At 36.0% G+C, this 13723-nt stretch overlaps 1 protein-coding gene across 5 annotated transcripts; it reads right to left on the reverse strand.

Moving 5' to 3' along the window:
- Window positions 1-1859: 1859 nt before the first annotated feature.
- LOC139753469 (O-glucosyltransferase rumi homolog) lies at window positions 1860-11652 on the reverse strand. Of its 5 annotated transcripts, none has more exons than XM_071670025.1 (9): window positions 11631-11652; window positions 11027-11198; window positions 10121-10289; window positions 9801-9897; window positions 9078-9182; window positions 8010-8179; window positions 6807-6915; window positions 6313-6545; window positions 1860-5165 (listed from the first exon to the last, which is right to left on the reverse strand). In XM_071670025.1, exons 2-9 carry the CDS (start codon window positions 11169-11171, stop codon window positions 4967-4969), a joined length of 1227 nt encoding a protein of 408 aa, XP_071526126.1. In that variant the 5' UTR covers window positions 11172-11198; window positions 11631-11652; the 3' UTR covers window positions 1860-4966. The 5 variants fall into 5 exon arrangements, with proteins under 5 accessions (XP_071526126.1, XP_071526125.1, XP_071526122.1 ...); XM_071670024.1 differs by lacking the exon at window positions 11631-11652 and adding an exon at window positions 11430-11487; XM_071670021.1 differs by lacking the exon at window positions 11631-11652 and adding an exon at window positions 11350-11447.
- Window positions 11653-13723: the final 2071 nt, after the last annotated feature.

Here is a 13723-nt window from a genome sequence, read left to right on the forward strand (position 1 = left end):
AAATTCCAAATGAACTGTAAGACAAAAACATTGTTTTCAGGTTCCTTGTGTATATAGGTTTATTCACATGCTTAGGATTGTGATCGTGTTGGTCCGTTAGTCTTTATTCCCTGCATCTGTTGTGTCTTGTTTATGGCTCGTTCATATGACACAGAGAAGCAATTCTTTTCATGTCTAACATCGACAGTTTCTCTGTTTTCGTAGCTGGACATGTTTATCCTCTCTTTTCGTTTCCCCATCTCATATTTTGTTTCATAATATCTCTACGATCATACTACTTACAAATGAAATTCTTTTGTAATCATAGCAAATCTAACGAATTCAAAATCTTAGCAATGAAAGCTGTTTGGGCAGACTGTGCAAAATTCACACTTCAAGGGAATTTTTGGTGTCCAAAAGGCAACTGAAAGCAGCAGGTTTCTACAACGTTTGAAAGCCTGTGATTGTACTTATGTACAGGTTGTTTAGCAGACATAAACTTATTACCGACAGAGATATTTCCTCTACCCACAAGCAATGTTTTCGAAAGACTTTGGTACAGGCAGAGCAATTCTTACCAGATAACATAACTATATCATATAATGTAAGAAATAAACAAGGAACACGCTCACACCTGGGTATCGGGAGGGTTCGTGATAGCTGCTGCTGTGTGACAGCACTACAGTGGTTGGAAAGTCACAGGGGAGGTATAAGTATGTTGAGTATATCTCGTAAGTCCTATGGTGATGGCATGCATAGGGCGTCAAACTGGGGAAAAGCAATGTGGTTTCAGAGGTGGTAGACCATGTGTGAATCAAATGGTTGTTTGGATGAATCTGAAAAATGCTTCGAAGCAGACGATTTGTCCAAGCATTTATAGATCTAGAGAAAACAAATGACAGGGTTGACAAAGATGGTTTGGTTTGTAAGTAGCATGAGGAAAGCTATAAACTATGAGGAGTTTCTTCTAACTAGAGACTGTCATATGTATGAGGTGGGAGAGAGGAAGGTGAATAGTTTCAAGTGAAGGTGGATCTGCAGCAAGGGGTGTGTGATGTCACAGTGGATGTTTAGTTTCTTTATGGATGGGGTAGTGAGGTAAATGCAAAGACCTGGGAGAGAAGGACAATTTGTAGAGGGTAAGGGGTCCTGAAAGGCAAGTCAGTTGTTGTTTACTGATGACATGGCGCTGATGGCAGACTCAAGTGAGACACAGCAGAAGCTGATGTTTGAGTCTGATTGTGTGTGAAAGGAGAATGCCTGAAGTAAATGTGAAAAAAGCAAGATTTAGCTGTGCAGAGACAGGTTAGATGGGGTGTAAGTTTGAATGGAGAAGACTTGGAGGAAGTGAAGCTTTAAACATCTGAGGATGAATATGGCAGAAAATGGAACAATGGAAGAGACGAATCATAGGATGGGTGAAAGGACAAAGGTTCTGGGAGCATTTTGGAATATGTGGAAAGAGAAGTTGCAATCTGGAAGGGCAAAATTGGATATGTTTAAACACATAGTAGTCCCAGCGATGATGCAGGGATGTGAGGGATAACCTATAGATAAAAATGTAAAGACAGAACTTGCTGGAAATTGAATGTTTGAAGACAATGTGTAGTAAGGGGAGGGTTGACACAGTAAGACAAAGGTGTGGTAATAAGATTATGAGTGAGACTGCTGAAAAGTGCGTACTAAAATGGTTTAAATCTATGGAGAAAATCTTTGAGAGGTTTGCGAAGAGAATAGATGTGTCCGTAGTGGAGAGGACAAGGAGAATGGATAGACTAAATTGGAGATGGAAGGATGGAGTGAGAGACCTTTAATCCTCAGGGCCTGAACATGCAGAAGAGTGACATGATAGATATTTTCAAGGCTTCAAAAACACTTGGTAAGAAAATTAATAATTTATTACAACACAACTAGGTCCATTAAGCTGTACACAACTCTTTAAACACAATATTCCTGTCAAATCTTCATAAGAGATTCTATTTGACTGTACCTGTAAATAAAAATTCATTCCATAAAATGATGGACTTTACATTAATCATAAAACACTTTATCCCTGGAGATGGGGGATAAAGAAATAAAATCATAATACCCACAAATCTCCTGTGTGTCAAAGAAGAGGAGCAGGGGCAAGAGGCCTACAAAACCTCTTCTGTATTTCATTTTCTAAAACTGAACATAAGAGGAGATCTTCCCTCAAAGGTTCAGTTCCTGATGCTTCCTACGTAAGGCAGGAAAGATGAGCATGTACATATGAATGTATATACTGTATGTACATATAACTCACTAAGGTAAGATGGGCAAGAAATTACTTATATTACCATAGTGAGAAATCACCTTCAGCAAGGCTGATGACCTTCTTACTTCTAGGATTCTGTTATTACCCAGCTCTTTCATTAAATGCAACTTCAGAGTTGAAGGAGCCCCATACAAAGTTCTGATGCACAGAAATAACAATAATATTGGTGTTATGGATGCCACCTTCAAGTGGTTACATCATATGAGAGAATTATCCTTAAGTGAGGCTGTAACATCATAAACAGATGGAAAAGAGTACAGTTTCATCAAGGACCTTCTCATTCTAAAAGAACTCATTTCCAAGCTCCTAGGTGAAGTACAACCTTGACACTGCAAGAGACCTATTGAAAGGGTACTCTGTTATATAACTCTGGTGTTACTGGACTCTGCCTAGAAGTGATGTCAAACACAAGTATCCTTTTGTTGGGCTGAGTCACTGTTAATGGATGGAAAAGAGTCCAGCCCTGTCAAGGATATTCTTACTCCAGTTGAGGCCATCTTTTCCTTGCTCCTACATGGAGTGCAGCCTCAAAGATGCTTCAGCCTTATCGAGGGACCCTAGGGTTCTATACTAGTAAAAATATATACTGTAAATGTTTTACCTATACCAATATTTCAATGAAAGTCACTATAAAAGAATCAGGAAGAGAAACAGGACATTATCTTGCCTGCACATTACTACAAAAGAATCAGGAAAAGAAACAGTACATTATATTGCCTACATAATCACTATAAAACAGATGACAATATTTCTACCTTATCAAAAACAGTGTAAGTCATCTGGAATGAGATCAATCTTAAGATTGTCTTAACTTAAACATAAATGTATTTTCTAAACATATGGTTTTCTTATTTCTATCCTACACCCATAACATTACTTATCTAATATTACTTTCAATGTATTTGACATTGTTTCTCACATTAGTAAGAGTAAATTCATTTACCTTTTTATATGATATAAATTTCCAGTACCTTAAAACTCTTTAAATGACCTTCATATACTAATCATTCTTTTACCATGCTTCCTTTTAAAATCATATCTCCAATTTCTTTTATTCTACAATCATGCTTATCAAGTGCCAAACCACGGAAAATGAATTGATATTCTAATGCCAATCTTCTCACACTTGAATCCCAATAATCTCTTGTAGAGATTATCCAGAGTATGCTGATTTGGACGGCTCCTTTATAATACTCTAATATTCAACTGATGACTCACTAAGAATTAATGTATTCTGTACCCGATGATTCTACTTACATCCCTGAACTCTACTTGTTTGTGGTTACACCAAAGTGAAAAGTCACCTTTAGTGAAGCTGCATCATCTTCAGCCGAGAAAAAGGAATTACAGCTTCACTCAGGAACATCTCATCCCAAAAGATTCCAACAATTCCATTTCCGATCAAAAGACAATCAAAGGGATCCTAGGGTTATAAATAACAATGGAACTAATATGATTCTGTAGTTTAAAAGCGCTGAGTAAGACAATGAACTTTTATTGTCTTAGATAAAGCGAACTGCTGCTGACCTCTCTTTACTATTTACAACATTTTACTGCCTCTAGTGTCATTGGTTTGTGCAGGGTGATGTGCTTTAACTTACATGTTATGCTCCTGTTATCAAAAGGGACTACATGATGATTGTAATATACCTTTATACTTATGATCTTTTCTTTCATGAGTCAGTGTACATCTATTTTTTTGCGGTGTGTGTCGTTTTATTATTCTAACCCTGTGTTTACTACAAAGATGACAGTACAATACTGTATGCCACAAGTTATGACCACTGAGAACTGGGAATTATGAAATCATACCTTCAAGGTTGTTGATCAGCAAAGATTCTCCTGTTGTAGACATTATTGCTCCTATTGGAGATGAATGTTTAACAATTTCTGGGTTTGCATAGTTGAAGCCAGCTCACCCACATTAGTAAGTTACACAACACAATACTGCAGGATACTTACTTTATATCAAAAGCATGATAATATATCAATATAAACACAAAAGTATCATCATTTTGCAGTGCTAAAATGCATCATAAATCTCAATAATTAACTAAGAATGAACTGTGTTATCTAAAAAGTTACAAAGAATTATAATAGTAAAGACAACAACTGAACACAAACAGTACCACCAGATTCACTTCACAGTAAAGACAAATTATGTGCCAACACACCTAAATTATTGTGTATTAACAAAATGAAAATGAATCGCCATACCAAACTAACACATAATATGAGAAGCAAAGGTTTTCCTTATGGCCTCTCATTCACATAATAGCTTACTTCTTTTTGTTACATTTGCGATGTAAATCCAATAGTTGCTTGCAACAGACTCTCAGGTTTAGTTTAATACAACCTAGTGGTTTCCACTGCTTTGGCTGTTCTTGTTCTCTACTTTTTTAACATAGCAAACAATTCACTTGGTAGACTGACAAGGTAATACACTATAAAATCCACACCCAGTGTGATTCCTATAGCTATTCATATATAAACACATTCTTGCAAGCTCTTCGTAAATCCTTCATTTGCATACACTCTCACAATATCTGTATTCCATGCACAGTGCACTTTCTCCTGTATTCATAGGAGCATAGAGAATAAAGAATCTCCCCCAAATAACACACATGAAGTGCTCAATGAAATCACCTGAAGACTTTTCTAAAACCCCAATAATTCCTGATATATGTTAAGTTAACTCTTTGGTACAATTTCAATTAACCCATCCTCTTTCTGTGGTTTGTATGTCAACAGGTCAGCATAGGAGAGAAGCAGCTTTTGCCAGTAGCAAAGGACATCTTTCATTCTTAAATGGTCTCGGACAAACTGATGCCCTCTCTTCGCTATCTGAGATACCATTTCATCATTTGCACGGGAAAATTCAATGAGTGCTCTGAAACATAAAATCAAGTCATTGAATTATAAATATACTCAGGGTAAGCATTAACAAGTTATAGTTTCTTGTATCATTCAGTGATAAATACAATTCAAGAGAGAACCTTTAGGAAAAGGATTGTTTTAGATCCCTAAGAAGGACATGGCAGTGAATGGACCACGGAAGTTAAAGAGAACTATAGGGTGGGTGAAGAGGTTAAGGTCACAGGTGCAATGAATGCATGGAGAAAGGTTACAGTCTGCAAGTGCACAAATGAGTATGTCTGATAGTATAGCTGATAGTATATCTGTTGCAGATGAAATGTCTATGGACAATATGTGATGAGAGGAAGGCTGACTGAATAAAAAATGGCTGCATAAGAAAGAGGTGTGATAGTAAGAGAGATGAAGAGGATGTGCTGAAATGGTTTGGACATATGGAAAGGATGAATGAGGAGATATACATAAAAGGGTATACATGTTGGAAGTGGAGGGAACAAGGAAAATGCAGACAACAAAGAGGTGGAAGGATGGAGTGAAAGAAATTTTGAGTGTTTTGGGCCTTAACATGCAGAGGGGTGTGAAGTAACTGAATAGAGTGAATTGAAGCAAAGAGGTACCAACTTTGCAGGTATACTCAACAAACTTATACCTCTGAGATTCGAACATTCAACTATGTCACCCACATCTTTATACAATGATAATATATATTATTTTTCTTCTTCACTATCCTCTTCTATACAAGGCCTTATAAAAACTTACGATGCTTGCCACATTCATCAATGTGGATATATATTTATATAAAGATGCATGATCCATCCTCATCTTACAGTATCAATCAGGGGTTAAAGAAAAAAGTTTAATTCAAATCTGTTCAGTTTCCTTCCCCAGTGATGTAACATCAAAGAAAAGTGGAACTTTGAGGAAAAAAGTAATTTTACAAATTCCTATACAAATTAACATTATCTAACATTCCTAACAATCATTAACTTGTTTCTAATATGTATGTAAATTTTGTCCTTTGAACCTAACTGCCTTTTCCAATTAGTGCACTAACATCAGAAACATATGCACACTTATGTATGAGGAATGTGAACAGCTATCACTATCTGACCTCTATGGAATAAGTTAAGGTATAATTTTGAAATTTATGATAATAATCCTACCTGATTTCCACCTTGGATGCACCTGCTTTAACAGGAATGTAATGTACCCAAGGCTTCATTCTGGGATAAAAGAACTCAATCCATTCATTGCCCACATGGAAAACAAGAGAGCCACAGAGGAATAAGTGTTTGAATCTAAAGCTGGCTGCTACACCCCGGAAATTAAAGAGGTACTTGTACTGACAATGTTCTTCAAGTGGTACTTCGCTGGCAGGGGGTGCATACAAAGTATCCTGCAAATCATTGCTCAAATAAGACCAGTATCTAAATTGTGAAAATATAGTCTCTAAATTTTCTGAAAGTTAATTCATATTCAACAAGAACCATACTTCAAAATAATCATAACAGGCAATAAAACATACTTGCATCAAAAACTGCTAGTTTTCTACACAAAAATGCTCTTATTCAGAGTTAAATAATACCTAGTTACCTATCTTGCAATTCTGAACATATTTCCTAACATAAATGAATAATAGAAATAATATGATACTAACAGCATCAGACTTCCAAGCCTGGTTCTTGGTGTACTGAGCATCAGCCATGTCTGGGTTTTCTCTTGAGAGATACACAAGTGGATCTCTTTCTGAACTTGTACGAGAACCTCTGAAAAATACAAGGTTAATGAAAGGTATAATGAGTACATCTTGGCTCTTTCCACTCTTGTGCTGGACTTGTATCCCTCTCATATCCCTCCTAATAGCTTGTACGTCAGACTAAACAACCAACATTCCATGAAAAGGTAAACACAAAAGTAAAGATCCTGTGGATAGCCCGAAAAACATCAAACCTTAGTAGATGTTGTGAGTATTGGCATGAGACATTATTGAAATTGTAATGTCAAAGGCAAACTGAAAACTTAGGAATATTATGAACAACAACTAATGCAATGGTTTAGAAGAAGGTCTGAAATATGAAAAGGTAATGTAAGATATCTCTGCCTGGTACCTTTTATGCAGTCATCTGCACCATACGTTACTATAAAATGAAACTGTACCATTTAGAATTCTAACTAGCAGTTCATGGGCTGTTCCATTAAGGAAAGTATCGAAGCCTCAATACTTAAAGTTATGTCAGCATGAATAACTCAAACTTTACCAAGATTAAGGATACATGTGGTAAACAGTCAAGCATATCTACAAAAAGGTACATAATGCAGCATTATCACATATCTAACAACTTTTTAAATGCTCTTTCCATCTTGAGCACAAATCAGCCAACTAAAAGAACTCAAGCACTAATTTCACTCTCACCTATCTGAGATACATAAACTGATTTCCTTTTCCCTTTAATCATTCCTCTGTTTGATTCAATTAAATTGCAGCCTCATTTAGAGATACTCTTTTTACTCCAACACCACACTATTTTTCATATACTACCATTTCTCATTTCTCCGTCTTTTGAGTTAATTTCTTTTCTTCTTTCCATAACTTCCTATTTCAAAGCATGTATCAAACATTGATGAAACAAGTAAACCAACTGGCAAAATTCTTTAGCAATTGTCTCCTGCAATCAAAGGCATGAACATGACCAGCAAAAAAAAAGCATGGAGAGAATTCAATGTGCAACATTACCTTCAAAGGGAAAAACAGCATACACAGCACATAGAAATAAGTCTACAATGTACTTATAATGTTCAATATCATATCATATTCATTCTGATGCATCTGAATGAATGTTCAGTGGGAAAGCTTTGTTACCTGAAAAATGCTAAGGGTTTCTTCTTCTCCCAAGGCCAGTTAGCTGCAGCTGCCTTGAGAGAGTTTCGCAGTAAATCCCACCTTCCAAGTCCTGTGGGATACAAACTAATTGCAGGTCCTCCTTCCCAGAACGTCCAGGCAGGATATGTGATGTCTAAATATTCAGCAGTCTTCAGCAAAAGAGAGATTTTTTGTAAACATAAGAATATATCCTTGTTAAACAGTAAAATGATAATCAAGTGCTGAGAATGTTGTAAATGAAATGGCCAAATATATTTTCACAATGAAACAAAGAGTGTTTAAGAGCACAATAATCATCAAGATAATACAAAAGTACAATTTCTGAATGTGTATTCAAGAGCTCTCAGATTAAGAAATGGAATGAAAAGGAGAGTGCATGAAATATATATTCTATTCAAGATTTTACTGTACAATATTAGCCATAAACAGAGAAAACTGAAAAGAAATAGTCTATTTTTTCCAAACTTGTTCACCGTTCCCACATTAGTGAGGCAGTACCAGGACATACAAAGAAAAGCCTCATTTGCTCACATCCAATCTCTAACTGTCATATATGATGCACCAAAATCAGAGCCCCCATCCACATCCAGGCCCCATGGACCTTTCTGTGGTCTTCCCTGACTGATTTATATGCTTCATTTGGTTCAGCCCATTTACAGCATGTTTTGGTTCAGCGCACTGACAGCACATCTCCTCCTGTTTTCCAAATTGTGCCAATTCACTTTATCCATGCATACCTAACACCCTCCTGCATGTTCAGGTGCTGAATACTCAAGGCTTCTTTCACTATATCCTTCCATCTCCTCAATTTCTCCCTTTCCCCTGCTCCCTCCACTTCTGATATGTATTTATACAGTAAAGGATGTGAGTTTTACATTCATTGTGTTCCATCTCTTGATCACTCTCCACTATCATGGACCTCCTTAAATCTAAGTATGCTGTCTGCATTAACTATATTACAAAATTTTCTCTAACAAGATATGTTGATCACATGTTATTCATAAACATGTTTTAACACAAACTCCTTGAATGAGTTCCAAGTATTACCTTACTGAAAGAAAATATAGGCTTCTTTTCACCATAACGTTCATGAACTTGTGGCCAGTCTCTTGTGTTCACAACCATCTCCATATCAGGTAACTTACTAATGATCTGAAAAGCAAAAAACTTGTATATGTATGGATGTGCAATTCAGCTACATATTTAAGGATGGATCAAGCTTAGCTAAAATTCAGCAAGACAGCCATGCATGAATCAAAGACTACAGTACAGTTCTGGACAAATGCATGACTTAACATATGGATGAACAACATGGATCCACTTTCAAGCATATACTCTGCATCAAAAGCAATATCATGAATCTCTTGGAATCCAATAAAAATTCAGACTGAGTTGACAACTAATGACTTTAAATTCAAGAACGTGGAAATGTACATATTCATTTGCACATCAATTTCTTGCACTACCAATTTGTTTTCTACAGTTTACTATTAACTGCCTATCAAGTGAGGTTCTGCACTTTTTCTACATCAAGCACATGGTAAGAAAGTTGTTTTGAGGACAGCTATATGGAAATTTCCCTTCATTTGATATACCTATGATGCAATTAGCTCCATTCAATACTATCAAACTATTAAAGCTATTATATTCTACCTTTAATCATTACTTTATTATGTCTTAGAATCTAATACAAGTTACTAACAACTGCAAAACAACACATATATACAAGACAGTCTTTCGTAAAAAGCTACATCAAACTGATCACTGTACCTTTAAGATAAAGTGTTCAATACCACTACATCGGCTGGGAAACATGCAGTCTTTTTCTCTATAAAGCTTATGGTTGATGATCTGGTAAAACGAACCCCTGGCAAAAGAATTATTATCGTATTTATATGTTAACAATGGAAAGAAATGGGTATCATTCTCATTGCAGTATTACGAAATTTGGTTTACCACAAAATTACACCATTGCATACTGCAAAAAGCTAAAATGTACAACTAAGTTCACATTTTATTTGTACATTTACCCAAATATCATGCCTTAGGTTGTTATATACCACATTGCCAAAATGCAGTAGTTCACTTGCCTTTCCCTTGCAGACTGAATTAAGTCTTTACTGATGCCATCCTTAAAGGTTCCTAAATCTTTCTTAATTAGGGGATAGTGGCATGAACATTTTTCAGGGTTGCAAGGTTTGTATGATGCTACTGCTTCCTCAACTTGGATAATGTATGTAATCCACTGTTTATTGGCTTCTGAAAAGAATACACCAGTTATACGTTCTTTCTACACTACAAATAAATCATAGTACATGCAAATATACACAGTATCATTACTTCCAACGTATGTATTCTACACTAGAAAAAAAACCTTAAATACAACACACAATATAACAGTCTAAAATGGAAGAATCTTTTCTTGATCTAAAATGTGTGTAAAAACTTAACAGACCAACAAAACCTTAATGTATAACATTACAAATATTTCCTAAACTCCAAAAGCCTTAAAACTGTATAAGGCAACAAGTCTTCACCATGGAATGACATATCTAATAACATAATTTGTTACAACTTCAGAATAGCAATGAGTAGGAGCTGTCGTATGACCCAAGCGTAATCAAAATCATTCTTTTTGCACACTAGAGATGCTTGGTATTTTCACAAATCCCAGTATTTGCAAACACTTTTCTTTTGTAGAGAGATAATACATCCGGTCATAAATGAGAAAAGTATAAAAATTTTGTGCACTAGTCACCAAAACAACCAAAGCATTAAAGAAATCACTTCATTTACAGTAAAAAGAGAGAAAATCATACTTTACTTTAACCCTAAAACATACTTTAACAAGTACAAGTTGAGGCAGCACATGGAACCAAGGCTCATGACACCAGTGGTGGGTGCCAAAGCACATGGCACCCCTACTATACACTTTACCATGTTATAAGTAGGTAAAACAATGTCAAACATCATTTGTTCTTTTGTTTCCTGCTTACCTTCACTGTACCTATTAGTTTTCTCTCTTCTCTCGTCTGTGCACTTTTCCCTGTCACTCTCACTACAGGTCCCGTCTGATGCTCCACATATATATTCAGTAAGAGTGAGGAGGATAAGACAGTGTTTAATCCTCTCATACTTCATTTTATGAATCTTTATGATAGTTTCAACCTGTAAATTGTAAGAATTTTAATTAGCTCTGAGTACTATACAACTTTTTACATTTTCATAATACAATTAGGTGTGTCAGCTGGCCATCCACTCACAGCACTTCTTCTTCTCCTACCGTTTCAGGTGATTAGCTTCCTTAAAACCCACTCACTTCTGGCAAACCAAACCTATTCTTTCTTCGGTATTGAATATGGTTAGTAATAGCGAGAAGGAAAAGTTTAAACTCCCAACCAAAACAAAGCAGTGAAGGTCAAGAAGACCAGGTTCAGACTAGCCAACCTATCCTGAGGCAAGTACCGGGCATAAACGTGTCCAAATATCTTTATGTAAACTAATATCGTCTTTCTTACTTCTAAAAAGTATAAATGAGACTAATTTTTGTAATTCTTTATATATGTCAGATATTATACGTTAAAAATATTTTTACATAACCCGATGTTAGTTTGAGCTTGATAGGGTGTATAGTTTACCTTGTGTTTATGTTTCATAGCAACAGAGATAATGACTATAAAGACTTAAATAATTATCACAAATCAGTATCGTAAATCATCTTGATATGTATGTCGTATTTACAAGTCAACATTTAGATAAATCCGAATCATTGAATTAAATATCTAAAAATGACAACTCCGTGGACAGCACAAAAAATCATAACATCTTTCTGTGGTCCAATATTCAGATCTAAATAAAAAAGGAAAAGTTTATCACATTTACAAACAGACTAGTTGCCGTGAGCAATTTTAAGGGTAATTCCAAGCTAGATAGAGAGAGTCCTACCTTGACTCAAGCCCAGCTCCACGGAAGAGCGAGTAAAGAGGCGTAACTGCATTACATATGCATTAGAATTTACGTGGCCATCCACAGCTCAACCTGATTGACCGACCCAGCTGAAATGCACCAAGTAAGTATTTCTCGTGTTGCAAGATACCAATCAACTTTCCATAAGGGGAGATGAATCAACTTTATCCTCCTTACCCAATCCACTTCTGGCTACAGTAAATTTGCAGTGTGCGCTGCAGAAAGCGGAAGTGGATGCACTTTTTGAGAGTGAAAAGGTGACATGCATAACACACATTACCTGATGCTCACCCTAATTCTACAGGCTGGTTAAACATGAAAAAGTATCCTAAGGCATCTTGCAGCGTCGGAAATACAGTCATTTAGGGCGGCAGACTTGATCTGCTACTCCAACCTGGTTAATTTTGTAGCATTATTCTGTACACCTTCCGCTTCACCCCTGGATTAACAACCATACTAGAGGTCTAAGGTAAAGAGAGGAATAATCATACGAAATTAAAATCCCAAAGATATCGAGTTCAGAAGTATATGATATAAGAAATATTCCCTGAAAACACCCAAGATCTACAGTACCATCAGCTCGTATTCAAAGAAGAAGAAAGGCCTTATTTTGCTGTATCTAATTTAGTGTATCGAAGTAATCTAGTTAAATGCCCATCTGGTAATTCATACACTAATTCAGCAACATATATGTACAAACAGCAGTGGGGGATGTGAGCTTACAAACAGGGGGAGGAGTTCGGTGTTGCCAGCCGGGTGTACCAAGACCTCAGCAAATTGTATGCCATTTAGATTACCTAAGCTGTGTTAAGATAAATTGTTGGTGAAATGAAAGGTCATTCAAGAATACTAAAATAACCAAAGAACAAAGTGACGTAGACGTGAATTAAGTAGAATTAGAATGACGTGGAGGGAGCGTATTGTCATTTGTCATGAAGTACGAGATGCCATAATGTGTCAAAGAATGAGCCACCATCACGAAACAGGGTTAGATAATAGATTCTTTAAATGTATCTTTTTATTTTTTGCCTTTTGTTATACAGCATGATACAAATACTCAATATTGTTGTGATTTAGAACAGTATGAGAATTTATTCAAACGTAATAACCTTCAAAGCTAGTGGGGCCCCCATCTCGAACTTTTTTCTACTAACATACATCATCTTAAATGCACTGAAATCATAACCTTCCTCAGATACAAACACTTGCATGAATTTCCTATCTATGAACATACAAATATACAATGACTGCTGCTCGTATCACTTGCACGTTGTCTTCTGTTCAAATGAACGAATTTTCTGGTGCAGGCAACCCCACATAGGCGTTTTGTATACCAACATTTGTTCATTCACCGGCACTCCTGTTGAAGAAGAAAGTATACCACATTATATATGTACCTAGGACACTATCAGTACGTATATCTGCCGTTACTTTAGGACTTTCCTGTCCTGGAAGCCATGTAATTATCAAGTGAATTTTGGAAGACGAGTCGAGCTATAACATTAATGTCATTTTATTCTTAAAACAGACACGTCTACTGTGACTTGTGATGTTATTTTGGCAATTTCTAAGATTCGCCAGCAATTTTCATCATATAATGAAAAAACCTTATTTTCCAAAAAGAATCAATTTGGCGTCAAGGTGTAGTATATAATCTAAGCTAAACCCACATGCCTCATTCAATAACTATCCATTCAATGTTTTTGAGTCTGATCTTTATACCACAA

Source organism: Panulirus ornatus, chromosome 14 (genome assembly GCF_036320965.1).
Source record: "Panulirus ornatus isolate Po-2019 chromosome 14, ASM3632096v1, whole genome shotgun sequence".
NCBI classification, from domain to species: Eukaryota; Metazoa; Arthropoda; class Malacostraca; order Decapoda; family Palinuridae; genus Panulirus; species Panulirus ornatus.